We start from the raw sequence: 22,107 nt of genomic DNA on the forward strand, positions 1-22,107 counted from the left end.
TCTGTACAGTTTCATAGCGATGGAGGTCAACAAAAATCATCAATACACTTGCGTTTTGTTGATTGTTTTGTTTTGTGTAAACACTAACAATAATTTTCTAATGAATATCAATCAGGTAATATGTCATCGTTACACCCCTCGGAACGCCATCCTCTAGATTTGGCCGGAAGTCGAGAACAACGAGGATCAGCGTTTGAGCTTTATAGGAAACCACAGCTTGGCACCGCTGGGCACCATCATAACATGCGGTAAGTACTTCTAATTTATATGAACACCAAACACCGCAAATCGATGCTCATCTGTTCAGCTTCTCCTATCACACTACATTGATTTTCCCGCGAGCTGTTAAGTGATGTTCAACAGAAAATACAACATTGTCTAGCATGCAGACTTAAAAAAAGAAAAAAAAACTGTTGAATCGATTCGCGTCATTAACTTATTCACAAAACAAATATTTCCATCCATTTGCTTACAAGAACGAAGCGCAAAATTTACTAATGCATTTAACCATCAAATAAAATCCGATTCGAACTGTTTATCTCAATGAAGCCGAATTTTGAGAAACAAAAATTTAAGCAAGATACATCGCACTAACTTTTACCCTCATTTTGTTCCTTGTTTTTCGAAAGTATTCATAATGAAAATTGGTGTTCTCTGGTGCGGCTTGTGTTCACCTCGGAGTTGGATTCCAGCTATCGGAATCATACTGTTTTGTTGTAAATCATACCGGTTGCAGGAATGTGTCACACACACAGAATTTTCTAAGCTCTATAACTAACCCTTCCAGAAAACCATTAAACCTAGTTGGAATTTTTTTTTGTGGTATGGAACCTTAAGCTATCGGTGGCGCATGTAATTTATGTTATGATAAGAGAGCCTTCTGATAGACAGAAAATACGTGAATTCTGTAACAACAAGCAGTGTTTATTGAGGCCGCTATAACATCCCAGATACACACAAAATTTAAGCCTCTAAGTTATCTAAAACTTCTAATAGTAAGAACAATATTCATTCCACGTATTTCTCAACAACAAATCGACCAAATTAACTAAAAATGATTTATATGATGACTTGATCAAATATGCACTTCACTTGTTTGTGGATGCTTTAGCCTCACAACCATTCAGATTGTTATTTTTTTTTCTAGCATTTCTAAGCATTTATTGTATAAGTATGCCATATCAAAGGCCAAAGTGCAATATTATTTTTGGTAAAACGTAATATTGTAGTATTTTGAATTCATATAACGTTTTTTTCTCAAATAATTTACAAAGTGGTAATTATTCTATCAAATTCGACAAAAATGCTAGTGCTAAATACTGACTAAAAAATCATTTATCATTAAAAAGTGAAATATTCTTGGGCTTGAATTTTGATGGTTATGAGGAAAGTTTTATAATAAATCCTGGGTGAACGATTTTAGATTTTTTATAAACATGGCACGGCATCGAAGTCGCCGACAAAAACTCTGAGTTCTTGCCAAAAACAGTATTTTCATTCTGTGATTCGATCCCAAAAAGTCTGTGACTATTATCTGACAGGCAATTTTCAGAAATTTGATAGAAAATCATGCACAATACCGAAAAATTGAGTCATTTCACTTTAAAATTAGAAATCCACATTTCCAAGGTCATAATATTTTCACAAATCAGCATTAGAAATCCTATCTCACTGATATCTAAATTGACTTAAAATTAAAAACCATAAATCTGTAAAAAAAATTATATGTATTTTTCTGTAATTTTGACAACTTTGCTCCTCTCTATTCGCTGATCTTGGACAGAACTTCAAATCAAAAAAGATTTTTCACCAGAGCTTCGAGAATAAATTCAAATTATGGATCAACTTACAGTAAATCAATAAACTTCAAAATTGTGCGTTTAGATAAAATTTTTATAAACGTCGTTGGTGAACTGGCATCATGGCTGACTTCCGACCAAAACATATTGAGTCGTTTTATTTAAGCGTGCGCCAAGAAATTTTCTGCTTTCAAATTCACATAAAATGAACGTTGCCACAAATTCATTTGAATTGTTTGTGTATCTCATTCTTGCCCGTAAAGCGGGCCATAGACTACACAAATGGCCTGTACAAATTCGATGATTCCACGACGATTGTTTGATCTATGCTCGCCCACAAACGATACAAACATATTTTACGCAAACACAAATGATTGCTAGCAAAAATATCACCAGCAACAGAAAAAAAACCATCTCCACCCCGGCTGGGAGGATAGTTTGTACAAAATATTTCGATCCCGACCGATTTTACTCAAACCGTTTGGGAGCTCATACAAGCAATGTCGAACACGATCTGTGTTCACAGCGACAAAATTTCATCGAATTTCATCGCATTTGTACCAATGTTGTGTAGTCTGTGGCCCATTGAATTATGTAGAGATACTCTGGTGGATACAAATTTATGTGTGGCAACGTTGCATATAATACACTGTTATTTTTTTTAACACAACTGTCAAAAGTTTGGAAGTAAGTTCGGGATCGGAAGTCCGGACTCCCGAAGTAAAATTTAGTGCTGGCGCTAAGACGGATAATAACGATCCAACGTTCAACGCTGAGAAGACAGTACCTAGTTTATTAAAAATATATTTTCTTCTGAATCGAAGCAATCGTATGATTCCTTTCAATTCAATCACGGTAAATATATTAATCGCAGCGCACTAAATTGGACTGCGCACTCATGACTGCGACATTTGTGCGAACTTGTACATTCGTGCGACCTGCCAAATCAGTGTAAAATCTGTCGGAGTTCTACACGCTAACCTCTTTTAAGTCAACCTTTGTACGGATAACTGCGACCGCAAAACATTGCACGAAATCCAATTTTCAATGAAAGAGATAATAAGAAAAATTCAGATACCGGTATTCTGATAGCAACTTACTACCTTCTTCAGTGATCGTTTTCGATTAGGCCATTTGAGTAAATAATTCTTTAATCCTAATCCGCTCAAGTGAGACTAACGGATGTTTGTTGGCTTTCAACTTGCATCCAAATAAAACGATTTCTTTAGGGACCCTCAATAAATTTATGAAATCTTTAATTTCCCATCATTTCTTTCTTTATGGACGCACCCTGAAAGCCCAGGATAAAAAACTCCCTAATCAGACCTTGAGTGTCAATTTGACACTCCTCGCTTAAAACCGCTATATCACTCTTGTTTCTTAACCAATGTTTACGAAGTTTATAGTTTTGGAAACCTAGCAACGTATCTCAAATGACATTATTCACATACAACTCTTCAAATTTCCTTTATTCAGAGTCTAAAAAAATCAGAAAAACATGCTTCGGAAAAAAGCCTGTAGATCAGCAAAAAATGCTCAAAAAAAAATTCACTTAGTTTCCAAGTAAACTGAAGTTAAAAGCTAAACGTTACACATAAGTATATATTTTTTGAAATTTTTAAAGATCATGACCACACGTATTTTTCAATCAATGAACCGTTAAAATTGTTCAAGTCACAACAGACGTATTTAAAAAACGGTATTGAAAAGTTGATTTAATTTGACACATTTTTGCATTTCTAGATTATCAAAAAACAAAACCAGGAATTTTTGACGAATTTTCAAAAGTAGCTGTTTTTCTAACTTTTTGTCTATTTGCATTTATTTCAGATTTTCTTGCACTAAAATACGAAATTAAATTGTGAATATAAATTTATTGCTGAAATCTTGAGTTAAAAAATATAAACTTAAAATCCAGTGCAAAATTGAATTTTAATGCAAGAAAATCTGAGAAATTGCAAATAGACAAAAAGTTTGAAAAACAGCTACTTTTAAAAATTTGTCAAAATTTCTGTGTTCCTTATTTTGAAAATCTTAAGTGACGAAAATGTATCAAATTACGTCAACTTTTCAATCATGTTTTAAAAATTTATCTGGTGTGAGTTCAACAATTTTTACGGTTCATTGATTGAAAAGTGCGGTTTCTACACCACTTTTTTACATTTTTCGAAGTCATGATATTTAAAAATTTCAAAACAATATCCTTGTGTTAGGGCCTTTGATTTTTTGCTTAATGCACAATGCAAGATTAAAAATAATTTCAAATTTTCGTTTCAAATCGTTATTTGAGAAAATCGGTTCGGAACTAATTTTTTATAATGAAACTTTAAGTTACAAAATATGGAACTAGCTTTCATCGACGGTTATCTTTGAATTTGTTAAAGAGTGTGGTAGATCAAACATATTTGATTTGAGTATAAAATAAGTTCTTTTCCTTCAATTTCTTTAAAAAAAACTTATTCTATTTATGCTCAAATCAAATAAGCCCAATCTTCCCAACTCCTTTGCAAATTCAAAGATTTTAACCATTGATTAAAATAAATCAAATTTTCAAAAATAAAAGTAAGAGATAGAATTTTTTTGTTGTGCGAACGGGGGGTTTTAGGGGTTTAACACCCCCCCCCCCCTTGGAAATTTTTTCCAAGTCAAATTTTCAGATCAAGAAATGAATTTACTAAAGTTCCAGAAATTTCTTGATCCCAAAAGGTGTTCAAAATAAGTTTAAACGAATATGTCACAAAATTGGCTCGCCTCCGGCGGGAGTTTTTCCTTAATCACTCTTGACCAAAGACATGTAATTTTACGACATTATATGACCTTCACGAATTTAAACTTATTTTTTTTTTATTTTAAGTTTAAAGTTTTTATTGAAACTCATATCTTGACACACAAAAATCCTACCTTTAGAATGAGTTTTTATTGAGAAGTGTAATAAAATAAGTTCAGAATTTGAAACCAACTATTATAACTTCAAAATTTATGCATCGGATAATAATTTTCCACATCATCAAGTTATAAGTCGTGTGACAGGTGTTCAATACTCACAATAGTTAATACAATTAGAAAAAAAAATCCAAAACTTTGCATCCATTACTTCATTACTAATCTCTTTGATTATTAAAAATTCGATTATGTCATTACAAATGTTATGCTAAAATGAAATATTTTTCATGAAACAAATTTCAGACTCAGTTAAATATTTATTTCCTGTTCTTCTCAATGCTCAACTTCACATTCAAAATGGTTTTAATAAATTACAAAAGGCCACCAAATTCACACGTTTCCAAGGTTCAAAGAATTTAATAACATTTTTTCAAATTTTACCGAATTTTCGAAGTCAGATTTTTAAACTTTTTGTAATATTTTTAATCATTTTGTTTTGTTTTAAATCCTGAATTTTTTTGTTTTGAGAAAATAATATTCCTGGAAGCCTATAACTCTAAATTTTTATTTTTCTTATTTTCTATATTTTGTTCTAGGACCAAATATTAAAAAAAAACAACGACAAAATATTCAAGGCTTAAAATTTTAAACTACAAAACTGGTGCTCAAAAAAAAATCTGTTTTTTTGTTTTTTAAATCATCTTTCTTGAATCGAGCATATTTTTTCAATAATCTATGCCAAGTTTTAAAAATGATTCGGAATAGCAGCTGTAAAGCTAGGTTTTGATGTGGAATGTTAGCAAATTTATCTAACAATTGAGTTTTGGTTTCCTTTTAAATCTGGTGTTATATTTTATATACTCCATTTCTGTACACTGATTCTTATGTCCGAAGCTTCAAATTCGGGTTTATTCGAAATTCAAATTCGCACTCTATTTCTGCTGTTTCTGAAATATTGATTTCAAATTTGTAAAATAGACTGTTTAAATTTGTTTTCTAGCTAATTTCTAGTTTAAATTTAAATTTAGAATAAGGATTCTGAAAAATTTATCAATAATTCATCGGAAATCGTAAGAATTTAAAATATTGTTTCTTATTGATGTTGAATCGTATCAGTAAAACTTATTTTTTGTAGCATTTGTGCTGGTCATACATTAGTAAGAAAATGGTTTGTTTATGATGGAATGAGGTTGATTTTTTAAAGAATTTTTAACGGTTATCAGTCTCGGATTTTTAAGTAAAAACGACTGGTTTTTACTACAGTCGTTTTCACTTGAAATATCTGAGACTGATAGCCGATAAAAATCCTTGGAAAGAAGATGGTGTTAGAAACCAATTTGCATATTTGTTGTGCATTTTTGGTATGAATTGTTATTATTCCTAGCTGACTTTAAATTTTAAAACCATCACCCCCCCCCCCCCCCCCCCCCCTTCCCCCAATGGACGGGTCCTTCGCACGGGCCTGAGTATTAATAATGTTAAACAATACACCGAAAAATATAGAAATATGTGCAGATTTTTTAGGGGAAGATCAAGTACTGTGGCTGATTTTTTAAAAATATTTTTTTTTTAACACAAAACATTCTATTTTAAATTCGTGATTTTCAGCTGAATTGTGTGTACAAACTAAATTTGAAAAAAAAAATTAATCTGGAAATTGAATTAACAAGCAAATTTTTAAGCTCATGATTTCTTGAATTCCTCAAAAATTTTAAGTTCATTCTAAAAGTCATTAACAAGTTAAATATTTTTCTAAATTTCGAATCTGCATTCTGAACCTGAATTCAAAAATTGAACTTTGAATCTGTTTCCGAAGATCTATGCGGTTTCTGAAATGTACAAAAATACAATTTCCAAATTTTAATTCTAGATCAGAATTTAACATATGAATTTCAAATGATAAATCTTAATCTGAGTTTTCAAATGGGATCGCCATTTTTAAGCGTATGAATTCTGTTTAGGAATAAAGTTCAAGAACTCCGAATTTGAATATAAAACAAAAATTTTCTTTTTTTCATATTTGAAAAACTATTATACAATTATTAAAAATGCATACGATTTTCGAAAAGTTTGATTCAAATTTGATGTGAATTGCAAAACCAAATTTGAACCAGGAGTGTAAAGCAGTTTTTTTTTCTTATTTCTTATGATTATTCGAACTGAAAATCAAATATCCTAAACTGGAATCAGATTCCGAAATATGAAAATAGAAATTCAATTTTGATTATGAAAATATGGAACCAGAAACTCCAAAAAGGGTTTGATTGAATTTAAAATTGAATATTCAGACCTGAATTTTTATGAGCAAGTGATAAACTTTGGAAGATCTGTAGCAGAATTTTGAACTTGGGATGGGTATTTGAGATTTTGGCATTAGTTTCCAGTCTGGATTGTTACTCTTAAATAACCTTAGCCTATTATCATAATTTAGTTATAAATTTAAAATTTTGAGTATAGAGTAGAATATTCCGCTTGTTTTTTTGGACGGCCATGCCTTATGTGCAACGTATAGCTTCTAACTTCTTTTCCAAAACATGTTTTTATGGATTTTTTTAGACTTCCAATATCGGAAAACTGAAGTGTTGTAGCTGAATATTGTCTGAGAATCATATTTGAGATTCATTACGAGGTTTCCAAAACTATAAATTTAGTAAAAATCGGTTGGCAAACAAGAGAGATATATTGGTTTTAGTCAGGAGTGTCGATTGTTTTGTTTCAGTGAACTGGAACAAATGATGTCAAATTCCTATACAAACTTGAGTGTGCTTAGCCTCTTACAGTTAACCAAATGTGCTGAAGTCTAGCATGGGGCTTTCTGGCAGGCCAAGGAAAAATTTCAGCCTCAACGTTTTGACTCCAGACACAACTCCGTTTTTTTTTGTAAAGCAATAAATATGGAAATTTCGCTGTTGACAGGTTGAATAAGAAATAACAACGGGATGCAACCGCCTGCTTGGAGTTCTAACATCGGGCAAAACTGGTGGTTTTCTGAATTCATAAACGAAAACAATGACAGTAGTTAGGGCAAAACTCGTGGATAACTAGGTTGCCACTGCTAATAAACGAAAACACTATATGCCAGCTTTCATTGAGATTCTAACAATGACGGTTATCACTTTATCAGCCTGCTGAGATGATCGCTGACTGTGACTCGGTGCATAGTTGGAGTTTGGGAAAATGATGATGATTGGGAAAAAACAGTAGCCACCTCAAACGATGTCAATTTTAAACAGCTCTGTTTGTAAATATCCTTAACCAGTTATAAACAGAATGGCACCTAAATTACGGACCAGGATTTCAAGCTGATCCAAAACTGAATCTTTTAAAAACACAGGTTTTCCTCCAATTCGTCACCTTTTGTCTATTGATTTTCATAAGGTCTTACTTTAACATTGTAGTGCAAACCTATACATAGTATACTACAAATTGGTGGTTGATTGCATTTTATATTCGTTGTTTTGTTCAAAGATCCAGCTATTTCTTTACGTATTCTAGGTGATCTATTATTAATTTATTTCAAAACAAACTATCAATAGGATTTATTTCCTTTGCTTTTAACGATTTTCTTCAGATTCAAATTCTAACCAATAAAAATTATGTGGTGGAGGTTTTAGCAAACCTGTATGAGTGTGTGTATGTTCTTTAGAAATGAATGATTGAGAGAGTGACAATTCTGAAATCAGTATGAACATTTACATTGACATGATATTTAAAATTATAAAACTACGTAGTACTCGTTAAAAACCACACCACCAAATGGGGGAAAAAGTTAGTGCATGAATCATATGCATTAATCTCGTCCGAATAGTTAGTATTGCAATTGTCGAATCCCAGACCTTAGAAATGCTCATAAATCGTATATTGAAATTTATTCGATCCCTTCACCCAATACTTCTGCAGAGAAATGGAGCCAATGATGTCGATACACGAGTACAATCAGCATCAACAGAATCTGATGTACCAGGAACGCATGCGTCAGCAGCAGCCTTTGCCGCCGATTCCTGGCAGCGTTGGGTATGACGAGTACAGTGGAAGAAATGTGCCACATTCGTCTCTTCCACCGGAACTTCCCGCTAAACCACCGAAAAAGAACATCCTCAAGTCTCCCCTGAAGGCTATTAAAAATGTATTTATCAAATCGACCAGACCTTTGAGGAGGCAGGTTAGCTTAGCGGAATCCGATCGAAAACTGAGACCAATCCTAAAGAGACAGCATTCGATGATGGAGCCACGTTCCGCAAGAATGATGGACACTCGCTTCCAGGATCCCCAATACGATTCGCGCCAGTATTATATGCAACAGCAACAACAACAACAACAGCACCACCAACAGCAACAGTACTACAACGATCCGAGGCATCAGATGTCTCCTCCACCTCAGCACATGCGCCAGTATCAGAGACATGAACCCTACTATCCTAAAGACCCCAATAGCACCTACCAAAATTTGGAAAGCGAATCCATCTACGGCAATTATGGCGGTGGCAGTTATTATGATCATGAACAGGAAAATCTATACGCAAATAGGGCTCTGATCGAACTGGAGCGACCTAGGCCTGGTCTAGGTCCAGGGTCAGGATCCCAGACTACTGGTAGGAGAATAGTGCGCAGACACAGTATGGCTGATCGTAGCGTTCCTTCCCCAAGCTTCAATCATTTCAATCGACGGAGAATGGGATCGGAAAGATATCATATGGACACCAGCGGAGGAATGAATGAAGAATCGATCTATCAAAGCAAAAGCGGATCGTACATGTACAATGAAGCACGGGATCCAACCCGGCGCCATTATGTTGATCCAGTCTACCAGAGTAGAAGGGAGATGCACAGAGATCATCTCTACCAGAGCAAACAACAAATGCAAGATCGCATCCAACAAAGCCGTTTGGAGATGATACAAAACCAACATCGAGAACGAAGCGAATCCCCTGGACATTTCAGTCGTACCAAAGATGCCACCGAATCAAGCTCTAGCTCACCCAATTCCCCGGCCAGTTCCACCTATTCTACTCGAAAAGAGATGAAAGAAAAGGGCATCAAGCCGCGAACCCAGTTGAGAGATCAAATCTACCAATCCAGACGGGAAGCCATGGAATCAATGGCCGAACCGGATTACGTCTCCCGACGAGAGCTAAAACATGAACCGATATACGAATCGAAGAATGAAACAGACATCACCTCATCCATGGACATGAGCAAACTCCAGATAAGTGAAAATAAGCACAACCTCAACATTGAGCAAGACGATTCCGTAAACAAAGAAGCAGAAGCAAATGTTCCCACACAGACCGAAGACCAAAACATACAGGAAAGCATCGAAGATTCCTCGAAAGCTCCCTTGGCGTTATCCGAGGAGGATGACGAAGACGATACCCTAACCAAAACAAACGAATCAGACCTGCAAAAGGCAACTTCTTCAAAGCCATCAACCCCACTGACCTCACGATCTACCCATATTTCAAATTTCCTCAAACGAACCGGACCACCACCTCCGCCACCAGACACAAGACCACCTCCACCCCCGGTACCGACAATAACGTCCCATAACGTCCCCGGTAGTTCACAAATGAAAAGTCCCCCGCCGCCGGAAGTTTACGCCAGCCGTACCTCGATAGAAACGCAGTACACGTCACAGATGAGCCTACCGATCGGGCCCCCGAATGCCACAAGTACGCCATTCGTCAGTGAAATGTCCCTTGGGCTGCCACCTCCGAGGCAACCGATCACCCGGCGGGGTGTGTTCGATTCCACCGGCGGTACACTTTCCGATCCCATCTGGAACGTGTCGCTGCAGATACCGGCCGGGGCAATTGCTCCCGGCATCAAGCAGGAAATCTACTTCACCGTTACCGATCCGCGACTTAGCGAGAGCGTCGGTGGACCCCCACTCGATATGGAAAATGGTTGGTTTTTGTTATGCTTATTTTTTTTCTTCAAAATTTGCACCTCCTTCACTTTCGTAGATTGTTAATTATTGTTTCTTAATTCATTATGGCATTTTGTTTTTTTTTTTTCGTTTGCATACACCGACTGATGTTAACTTTAATCTACGAGATTAGTTTATTTTTCAATTTTGTTAATGTTGTTGCTTAGTGGTGCAGTTTTTTTTATTGTTTTCAATCAATCCGTAAAAATTTACTGTGAAATCGTGTGTTTTGTGTGTGAGCGAGTGTTTGTGTTGAATAGATAGTTAGTCGTAATATTTGCATGTTTCTAGTAGTGTAACAGCATGGTAGCTTCATTTTTCACGAAATAGTTTAGAGTCTATGTATAAATCTTAACAGGACATTGGTGAATTTAAGCTTATTATTGTCTAAACCCAGATTAAATTCATCTTATCACATAGGATTCTTATAAACGTTTATGTCTAATAGAAGCATATTTGCTAAACAATTGTCAAATCGAACAAAATTCAAAACAGTGAAAATCTATCTGTCTCTTAAAAATTTTATAACCTGTCAAAAAGTGATTTTTTTTTTATTTAATTCGAGTTACATCTTTAATGTTAGGTATCTAAAGTAAAAATATTCAACATATGAATTGATCCCAGACACTGAATACAAAATCAAACTTCTAAATAAACATTTTGATTCCCAAATGAAATTCAAAACAATGATTTTTGTTTTGGTTTCCTAATAACTTAAAAGCAAACTGTTTCTTTTTTGCTTAATTGTACCGAAATGTTCCACTTTTGAACATTGCCTTAAGAATCAGAATTCTAAATTTTTATTCTGGATAAAAATTCTAAATTCTAATTCCGATTCTGAGTTCTAATCAGTTATTATTATAATTTCTGAACTTTGATTCTGATTCTGAATCTGAATTCTGATTCTGAATTCTGATTCTGAATTCTGATTCTGAATTCTGATTCTGAATTCTGATTCTGAATTCTGATTCTGAATTCTGATTCTGAATTCTGATTCTGAATTCTGATTCTGAATTCTGATTCTGAATTCTGATTCTGAATTCTGATTCTGAATTCTGATTCTGAATTCTGATTCTGAATTCTGATTCTGAATTCTGAATCTGAATTCTGAATCTGAATTCTGAATTCTGATTCTGAATTCTGATTCTGAATTTTGATTCTGAATTCTGATTCTGAATTCTGAATCTGAATTCTGATTCTGAATTTTGATTCTGAATTCTGAATTCTGATTCTGAATTCTGATTCTGAATTCTGATTCTGAATTCTGATTCTGAATTCTGATTCTGAATTCTGATTCTGAATTCTGATTCTGAATTCTGATTCTGAATTCTGATTCTGAATTCTGATTCTGAATTCTGATTCTGAATTCTGATTCTGAATTCTGATTCTGAATTCTGATTCTGAATTCTGATTCTGAATTCTGATTCTGAATTCTGATTCTGAATTCTGATTCTGAATTCTGATTCTGAATTCTGATTCTGAATTCTGATTCTGAATTCTGATTCTGAATTCTGATTCTGAATTCTGATTCTGAATTCTGATTCTGAATTCTGATTCTGAATTCTGATTCTGAATTCTGATTCTGAATTCTGATTCTGAATTCTGATTCTGAATTCTGATTCTGAATTCTGATTCTGAATTCTGATTCTGAATTCTGATTCTGAATTCTGATTCTGAATTCTGATTCTGAATTCTGATTCTGAATTCTGAATTCTGATTCTGAATTCTGAATCTGAATTCTGAATCTGAATTCTGATTCTGAATTCTGATTCTGAATTCTGATTCTGAATTTTGATTCTGAATTCTGATTCTGAATTCTGAATCTGAATTCTGATTCTGAATTTTGATTCTGAATTCTGAATTCTGATTCTGAATTCTGATTCTGAATTCTGATTCTGAATTCTGATTCTGAATTCTGATTCTGAATTCTGATTCTGAATTCTGATTCTGAATTCTGATTCTGAATTCTGATTCTGAATTCTGATTCTGAATTCTGATTCTGAATTCTGATTCTGAATTCTGATTCTGAATTCTGATTCTGAATTCTGATTCTGAATTCTGATTCTGAATTCTGATTCTGAATTCTGATTCTGAATTCTGATTCTGAATTCTGATTCTGAATTCTGATTCTGAATTCTGAATTCTGATTCTGAATTCTGATTCTGAATTCTGATTCTGAATTCTGATTCTGAATTCTGATTCTGAATTCTGATTCTGAATTCTGATTCTGAATTCTGATTCTGAATTCTGATTCTGAATTCTGATTCTGAATTCTGATTCTGAATTCTGATTCTGAATTCTGATTCTGAATTCTGATTCTGAATTCTGATTCTGAATTCTGATTCTGAATTCTGATTCTGAACTCTGATTCCGAATTCTGATTCTGAATTCTGATTCTGAATTCTGATTCTGAATCCTGATTCTGAATTCTGATTCTGAATTCTGATTCTGAATTCTGATTCTGAATTCTGATTCTGAATTCTGATTCTGATTCTGAATTCTGATTCTGAATTCTGATTCTGAATTCTGATTCTGAATTCTGATTCTGAATTCTGATTCTGAATTTTGATTCTGAATTCTGATTCTGAATTCTGAATCTGAATTCTGATTCTGAATTTTGATTCTGAATTCTGAATTCTGATTCTGAATTCTGATTCTGAATTCTGATTCTGAATTCTGATTCTGAATTCTGATTCTGAATTCTGATTCTGAATTCTGATTCTGAATTCTGATTCTGAATTCTGATTCTGAATTCTGATTCTGAATTCTGATTCTGAATTCTGATTCTGAATTCTGATTCTGAATTCTGATTCTGAATTCTGATTCTGAATTCTGATTCTGAATTCTGATTCTGAATTCTGATTCTGAATTCTGATTCTGAATTCTGATTCTGAATTCTGATTCTGAATTCTGATTCTGAATTCTGATTCTGAATTCTGATTCTGAATTCTGATTCTGAATTCTGATTCTGAATTCTGATTCTGAATTCTGATTCTGAATTCTGATTCTGAATTCTGATTCTGAATTCTGATTCTGAACTCTGATTCCGAATTCTGATTCTGAATTCTGATTCTGAATTCTGATTCTGAATCCTGATTCTGAATTCTGATTCTGAATTCTGATTCTGAATTCTGATTTCTGATTCTGATTTCTGATTCTGAATTCTGATTCTGAATTCTGATTCTGAATTCTGATTCTGAATTCTGATTTCTGATTCTGAATTCTGATTCTGAATTCTGATTCTGAATTCTGATTCTGAATTTGAATTCTGAACTGAATTCTGATTCTGAATTCTGATTCTGAATTCTGATTCTGAATTCTGATTCTGAATTCTGATTCTGAATTCTGATTCTGATTCTGAATTCTGATTCTGAATTCTGATTCTGAATTCTGATTCTGAATTCTGATTCTGAATTCTGATTCTGAATTCTGATTCTGAATTCTGATTCTGAATTCTGATTCTGAATTCTGAATTCTGAATTCTGATTCTGAATTCTGATTCTGAATTCTGATTCTGAATTCTGATTCTGAATTCTGATTTAGAATTCTGATTCTGAATTCTGATTCTGAATTCTGATTCTGAATTCTGATTCTGAATTCTGATTCTGAATTCTGATTCTGATTCTGAATTCTGATTCTGAATTCTGATTCTGAATTCTGGTTCTGAATTCAGATTCTGAATTCTGATTCTGAATTCTGATTCTGAATCCTGATTCTGAATTCTGATTCTGAATTCTGATTCTGAATTCTGATTCTGAATTCTGATTCTGAATTCTGATTCTGAATTCTGATTCTGAATTCTGATTCTGAATTCTGATTCTGAATTCTGATTCTGATTCTGAATTCTGATTCTGAATTCTGATTCTGAATTCTGATTCTGAATTCTGATTCTGAATTCTGATTCTGAATTCTGATTCTGAATTCTGGTTCTGAATTCTGATTCTGAATTCTGATTCTGAATTCTGATTCTGAATTCTGATTCTGAATTCTGATTCTGAATTCTGATTCTGAATTCTGATTCTGAATTCTGATTCTGAATTCTGATTCTGAATTCTGATTCTGATTCTGAATTCTGATTCTGAATTCTGATTCTGAATTCTGATTCTGAATTCTGATTCTGAATTCTGATTCTGAATTCTGATTCTGAATTCTGATTCTGAATTCTGATTCTGAATTCTGATTCTGAATTCTGATTCTGAATTCTGGTTCTGAATTCTGATTCTGAATTCTGATTCTGAATTCTGATTCTGAATCCTGATTCTGAATTCTGATTCCGAATTCTGATTCTGAATTCTGATTCTGAATTCTGATTCTGAATTCTGATTCTGAATTCTGATTCTGAATTCTGATTCTGAATTCTGATTCTGATTCTGATTCTGAATTCTGATTCTGAATTCTGATTCTGAATTCTGATTCTGAATTCTGATTCTGAATTCTGATTCTGAATTCTGATTCTGAATTCTGATTCTGAATTCTGATTCTGAATTCTGAATCTGAAATATGAATCTGAATCTGAATTCTGAATCTGAATTTTGAATCTGAATTCTGAATCTGAATTCTGAATCTGAATTTTGAATCTGAATTCTGAATCTGAATTCTGAATCTGGATTCTGATTCTGAATTCTGATTCTGAATTCTGATTCTGAATTCTGATTCTGAATTCTGATTCTGAATTCTGATTCTGAATTCTGATTCTGAATTCTGATTCTGAATTCTGATTCTGAATTCTGATTCTGAATTCTGATTCTGAATTCTGATTCAGAATTCTGATTCAGAATTCAGATTCAGAATTCAGATTTAGAATTCTGAATTCTGAATTCTGAATTCTGAATTCTGAATTCTGAATTCTGATTCTGAATTCTGATTCTGAATTCTGATTCTGAATTCGGATTCTGAATTCTGAATCTGAATTCTGATTCTGAATTCTGATTCTGAATTCTGATTCTGAATTCTGATTCTGAATTCTGATTCTGAATTCTGATTCTGAATTCTGATTCTGAATTCTGATTCTGAATTCTGATTCTGAATTCTGATTCTGAATTCTGATTCTGAATTCTGATTCTGAATTCTGATTCTGAATTCTGATTCTGAATTCTGATTCTGAATTCTGATTCTGAATTTTGATTCTGAATTCTGATTCTGAATTCTGATTCTGAATTCTGAATCTGAATTTTGAATCTGAATTCTGAATCTGAATTCTGAATCTGAATTCTGAATCTGAATTCTGAATCTGAATTCTGAATCTGAATTCTGAATCTGAATTCTGAATCTGAATTCTGAATCTGAATTCTGAATCTGAATTTCGAATCTGAATTCTGAATCTGAATTCTGAATCTGAATTCTGAATCTGAATTCTGAATCTGAATTCTGAATCTGAATTCTGAATCTGAATTCTGAATCTGAATTCTGAATCTGAATTCTTAATCTGAATTCTGAATCTGAATTCTGATTCTGAATTCTGAATCTGAATTCTGAATTCTGAATCTGAATTCTGAATCTGAATTCTGAATTCTGAATCTGAATTCTGAATCTGAATTCTGAATCTGAATTCTGAATCTGAATTCTGAATCTGAATTCTGAATTCTGAATCTGAATTCTGAATCTGAATTCTGAATCTGAATTCTGAATCTGAATTCTGAATCTGAATTCTGAATCTGAATTCTGAATCTGAATTCTAAATCTGAATTCTGAATCTAAATTCTGAATCTGAATTCTGAATCTGAATTCTGAATCTGAATTCTGAATCTGAATTCTGAATCTGAATTCTGAATCTGAATTCTGAATCTGAATTCTGAATCTGAATTCTGAATCTGAATTCTGAATCTGAATTCTGAATTCTGAATTCTGAATTCTGAATTCTGAATCTGAATTCTGAATCTGAATTCTGAATCTGAATTCTGAATCTGAATTCTGAATCTGAATTCTGAATCTGAATTCTGAATCTGAATTCTGAATCTGAATTCTGAATCTGAATTCTGAATCTGAATTCTGAATATGAATTCTGAATCTGAATTCTGAATCTGATTTCTGAATCTGAATTCTGAATCTGAATTCTGAATTCTGAATCTGAATTCTGAATCTGAATCTGAAATCTGATTCTGAATTCTGAATTCTGATTCTGAATTCTGAATCTGAATTCTGATTCTGAATTTTGATTATGATTCTGAATTCTGTTTCAAAATTCTAATTCTGATTTCGATATCTGAATTCCGACTCTGATCTTTTACTTTCATTCGAATCTGATTATCGGAATTCCGTTTGAGATTTTTTTTCTTACCTTTTAAATTGAAATCCTGAATAGGCGTTTAATTTATCTTGTAGTTGTTGTATCTTTGTTAAGTTTTGTTTTTTGCTTTTCTTGTGGGCATAGTTTGGGATCACCCCTCCAAAAACATTAAAAATTTGTTCGGCCATATCTCAGGCATCTAATGACATTTTGCATTTCTTTTAATTTCATTCGTAGAATCGCGAGCAAAACCTTTTTCTTATGTTTTTGGCAAAATTAATATGTTAACTTGAAATGACTTTAACTTAGCTTATAGTTGAAACATTTTCCAAAAAACTGCACTTATAGCTCAAACTCAAGAGACCGAATTTCAAAATTCAAGGTGCACTCGCATCCTTATTCCATGCTTATCAAAATACACCAGTTGAATTTTGAACAAAAAATAGCAATGTTCTTAAAATAAACAAAACAGCTACTTAAGTTATCGTCCAAAAGTTTGGGTTCACCCATTAGTTGAACTAGCTTTGAGAATATTTAGTTGCTAAATTTTTCGAGACTAGCTTCATTAAAACTTTAGCTAAAGTTTGATCATTTTCACCCAATAATCCTACCGGTTTACAAATACATGCGCATTTGTTTTGACTATAGCTTTGTTGTTTTAACAAGCTATTGCAGATCGGTTGGGCTTATTCAAAAGGTTGTGAATTGCACCTTATTTGTAACGTTGAATTGAAAAAGATAACCAAGATTGTATCATTAGTTTAATAAAAATGAAGTTTTAAGCTTGAAAAAAGTTTCGAGCTTGAAAAAAGGAGCGTGTATGATTGACATTTTTCTTACTCAATCTTAAAAAAAAGGTTGATTGTATTATTATTTAAATTCAACTATTTTTTGTATTATTTTTTTTCACCTTTTGTATGGATAGCTTTTACCATTTCTGAATAATGATTCACGTTTTTTTAAAACTGGCACCTATTTTCTGTTTAAATTTTTTCAACGAAATAATTGTTTTTTTTTACCTCTGTGCCTATTTTTATTTTTATTTGTCTGACCCGCATGGATTTCCGTTAGCTACCAACATCCTGACTAAAATTCAATCAAATGTATTTATCTGATTCTGTTTCTTTTCGCTGCTTCTTCTCCCCGCGCCAGGTGAAACCATGCTTTCACCGTTGGTCATGTGCGGTCCTCAGGGAACCGAGTTCCTGCTGCCGGTAACCCTCAACATTCCGCACTGCGCCGGCCGGACTGCATCCCTCGGGCTCTCGCTGAAGGCCACCGATAGCGAAAAGAACCTGCAAACCGACTGGGACAACATCGAGCTGCCAAGCAACGTGGCCGCACATACGGTATCCGTCAAGGTTGACCACTTTTAAGTTGATCCAGCGAAGTGATCCATCGATTGCAATTATGTATTTTGTAAAGGTTTTATTTGCATTTTATGTAAATCCAAACCGACTCGTATGTGCCTTTTTATTCGTATAAAACTATAAATTTTGACATGTAAGTGTAGTAAACCTAAAATAGGATCGAACATATATTTACCAATTGCCATCAAATCAGTATGCAACATATTGAAATTATCTCATAAATCATGAAACCAGTCTTGCTAGGAAGAAAAAGTACTTTGAAAAAGTACTTTGCGGTTTAGATTTAAAAAAAAGAAATTGTAAATAGCGCAAATGACAACAAAACATATACGTATAGTTTCTGTATAGGCTAGTTATTTTCGCCTTTGGAAAATTAAGTCAAATTTAGCTTCAGCTTAACTTTTGTGTGACGGATAACTTTCGCTTTACGTAGATGTAATATAAAACAAATAAAACCGACGTGTTGGTCGCAAAGTATACCTAGGGTGTAGGAGAAATTGTCTATAGAATGCAATCCACTTGTACATTTTATTCCCATGAAAAGCGTTTCATAATAAAGGATATCGAATAAAGAAGATTTACCCGAAAACTAAACTACCGATTTTGAGAAAAAAAATATCACATCAGTTTGTATAATGTTTGTATCACATGTTATGTCTACACTCAGCAGCCAAAAAGCAAACGCTAAATTCTCCTGGATTTTAACGTAGGCACTCATTACGTGAATTTTTGCATGATTAATGTGAAGCACTTATGAGTACCGGTCAGGTGTCAAAGCTATAATAACACTCCATTTTGACACTTCGACGGCGCACCGCAAGTGTAGAGTTCCGAAGCAAATAAATGTAACACAATTATTTTTATGATTACAACACGTTTATTGATCGTCTTTTGGAGCCCTGTCCACTACATGTGTGTACGCCTCAACTGTCTTTCTTTTTCTCCCCGTTTTTCAAAGCCGCCTCAGTTTTTTCCGAATATGTACATCGATTCAAATCTTGCGTATCTCTCGCCGAGGGGCGACCCTACAGCAAGGTTTTAAACCAGATGTACGAATTCCTCTCCCCCACGCTTCAAGTGGAATTCCATAACTTTTTACTGCGATGATTTTTTTTATCAAATTTTCTGCTTCAGATATATCAACTATTACACTGTTATGTCACAAAACTTGAGCTTTCCAAAGTTTGTGTGGCCTGAGATACAGTAATTCTACAAAAATCGGACTTTGTGGACTTTTACCATTCATACTACAATATTTCAGTAACTACGTTACGCTTTTTATTGAAATTTCGTTGAAATATAAAGTAAGCATGCCTTAAATTATTGAAAAGTTCTATCGATAAGATCAAAAGCTACTCGAGGTACAATATTCCAGGCATGAACCTAAAAATGCTTTTTCTATAGAATGTTGGACGAATGTTTCCATAGGAAAATTATTTTTTTTTGTTCAACAACCAGATAATCTATTTCAATAAAAAAAAAAACTCAAAAAAATATCGTCCGATTCTGATTTCAAAACCCAAATGGATAATTTATTCCATTTTTTCTTTTCTTTATTGCTTTTGTCAGACGTTTTTTGTCTGATTTGTGGATGGCAAAGATATTGTTCTCATGAATCGTCCAAAATTCTATAGAAATCGCATTTTTGGGTCCATGCCTGAAATATTGTACTTCGTGATTTTGCCAAATCTGTCAAATGGTGGGTCGAGACGCGTTTATTTCCGTGCCCGAATTATTTCGTGTTTTATTAAAGGTATTTCTTAAAAGTTACCGAAAAGATTGTGATTTTTTTGTGTGATAAGCCAATTGTGATAAGAAGAGTGTAATACTTAGTGAAAAAGTCCCGCAGTATCTTCACTTTCAAATAAAAACTCAGTTCATTTTTGGAGAAAAAATGTTGATGATCGCCGCGAGTGTGTGTTTTTCTTTATTTCTGATTCATTCATTCGTTTGAATAATGCCCGGCGTTCAAGTGGTTCGGTTATCCGTCTCGCTCGTTCTAGTGATGAGATAGACAAATGAGTAAAACTGCATTTTAGCTATGGCGAATGGAAATATGTGCCAACACCAGCAAGATAAGTATCATCTTTCAATTCTGTTCGTCAGGAAACTTTTTGTTTGGAGGAACTATAGATAGGTTGAGAAAATCAACGATACACAAAAACCCTTTTTAGATAACTTTGAATCAATGAATTCCCTAATACTGTCCGTAAAATGCAGTGCAGTAGTTCTCAATCATAGAACAACTGAGAAAAAAGTTCGTCGATTTACATACACGGTTGATGTTGAAAAAAAAAACTGTGATATTTTATTGCAATACTGCTCTACTTATCAAGGCTTATTAATGATGAATGTGTTTACAAGCATACTTTTTAGGAATTAAACATTATCGATAATTTTGTTTAGGTAGGTTTCCGAAAACTAGATTAATAAGAAACCAGTTGAGAAACACTGACTTGGTAGTGTGTCCCCCCCCAGAGGAGCGCTAGCGTTCTGAAGCACGGGAAGCCATCGGTATAGAATGAGACAGAATGTTTTCACTTGAGTAATCGGTGCTTCCTAATACATGTAAATAAGTGTGAAAGAGACGAAGCGTTTGCCTGTTCGATTCCAGCGAAATATTTCAACAAACTACCCGCTTACTCAGATCATTCTCTTTACTATCACAACATTTGAGACGGAAAACATTATTTTTATATTGAGTGACTTTTTTTTATCTCTATCGTTTAGTGTTCTTTTGGTATAAAGATTTCATGTCCGATGAAGAAGACCTTCCAGCTAATGAACGGGAAATTTGAATTTTAACTAAACTGTGGAAATAAGGCTGGCTGAAATTTTTTCGGAAAGGAGGAAATATTTCAAGGTCAAGTAGATGATTTCTATAAACTTGAACACAAGTTACCATTCGAGGAAAAGCTTGCTGTACAAATTTAGCCAATTTTGTTCAATGTTTGCAGCATTGTAGGCGTTTTAAAGATGTGAAAAAGTCTACATAGAAAATCAACTATTCTGTTGTTTTTAAATATATTTTCCAAGATTTTTTTCCTCAAAAATAGTGTTGAAAATTATATTTATGACCATACATAGCTGTATATCGATCTTAAACCGTTCTCAATGATTTCTCAAAAGTTTTGCTAATTATCAGTTTATGCTTATTGATAAATGTATCAATAAGCATTGAATCTTACAAATGTCTATAATAATATTAATTTTTATTATTATCATTACTATTATTTTATGATTGAAGTTTACTATCAGAGTATGATTCTACTATATACTTTATTATCAGTGAAAAGTTGCAGCTTTTCGTTTAATAAAGCTTTGCAGGCAAAAAATGAATATCTTCATTCAGAATAATAGTAAAGTTTTTTCAGGTAATCTATTCCAGGATATTTTACATTTTTAATAATGTTTTGATTTCAGATTTGTACGAGTCATTCAGCTATCTTCATTGGTATCATCACCATCAACGTTAACATTGGACATATGGACAAAAATGATATTTTATAATACATATCGTTTAATTTTCAGATCGATTTCATCTGGCTAAACGACAAAACGTTTATTTTAGTACGAGCCCGACGACTTAATATTCATTTTGGAAACGGAAAATCACTATGCATCTGATAAACAATTTTTTATTTTTGTCAGTTAAAATATTTTAATTGAGGCCCTCAGGATCGGAGGGTGTAAGTGCCAAACTCATCAATTTTGAGATAAGTACATCTGGCGAAAAACTCAGATAAGAAAAAGAAAAATTTGAACACTTGTGAATAAAATAAAACTGCTCGGATTCGAAAAATATATGAAAAATCGACCACCTTCACAACTTAGAAGCGCGTTTTCTCGAAACAATCATTTACTTGCACCTCTCTGATCCCAAGCGCCTCAATTATAAGCATG

General features: G+C 33.3%; 1 protein-coding gene across 10 annotated transcripts in view; it reads left to right on the forward strand.

Annotated features, from left to right (window-relative positions):
- Nucleotides 1–18,458, forward strand: part of LOC129758043 (tight junction protein ZO-1) — a 145,548-nt gene extending 127,090 nt beyond the window's left edge. For all 10 annotated transcript variants that reach the window (XM_055755468.1, XM_055755466.1, XM_055755470.1 and 7 more), the window contains 3 exons: nucleotides 116–248; nucleotides 8,583–10,585; nucleotides 17,987–18,458. In XM_055755468.1, the coding sequence (XP_055611443.1) occupies nucleotides 116–248; nucleotides 8,583–10,585; nucleotides 17,987–18,210 (2,360 nt within the window). In that variant the 3' untranslated portion in view covers nucleotides 18,211–18,458. The remainder of the gene's footprint in view (nucleotides 1–115; nucleotides 249–8,582; nucleotides 10,586–17,986) is intronic.
- Nucleotides 18,459–22,107: the final 3,649 nt, after the last annotated feature.

The sequence above is a fragment of the Uranotaenia lowii genome, chromosome 3 (assembly GCF_029784155.1).
Source record: "Uranotaenia lowii strain MFRU-FL chromosome 3, ASM2978415v1, whole genome shotgun sequence".
In the NCBI taxonomy this organism is placed as follows: Eukaryota; Metazoa; Arthropoda; class Insecta; order Diptera; family Culicidae; genus Uranotaenia; species Uranotaenia lowii.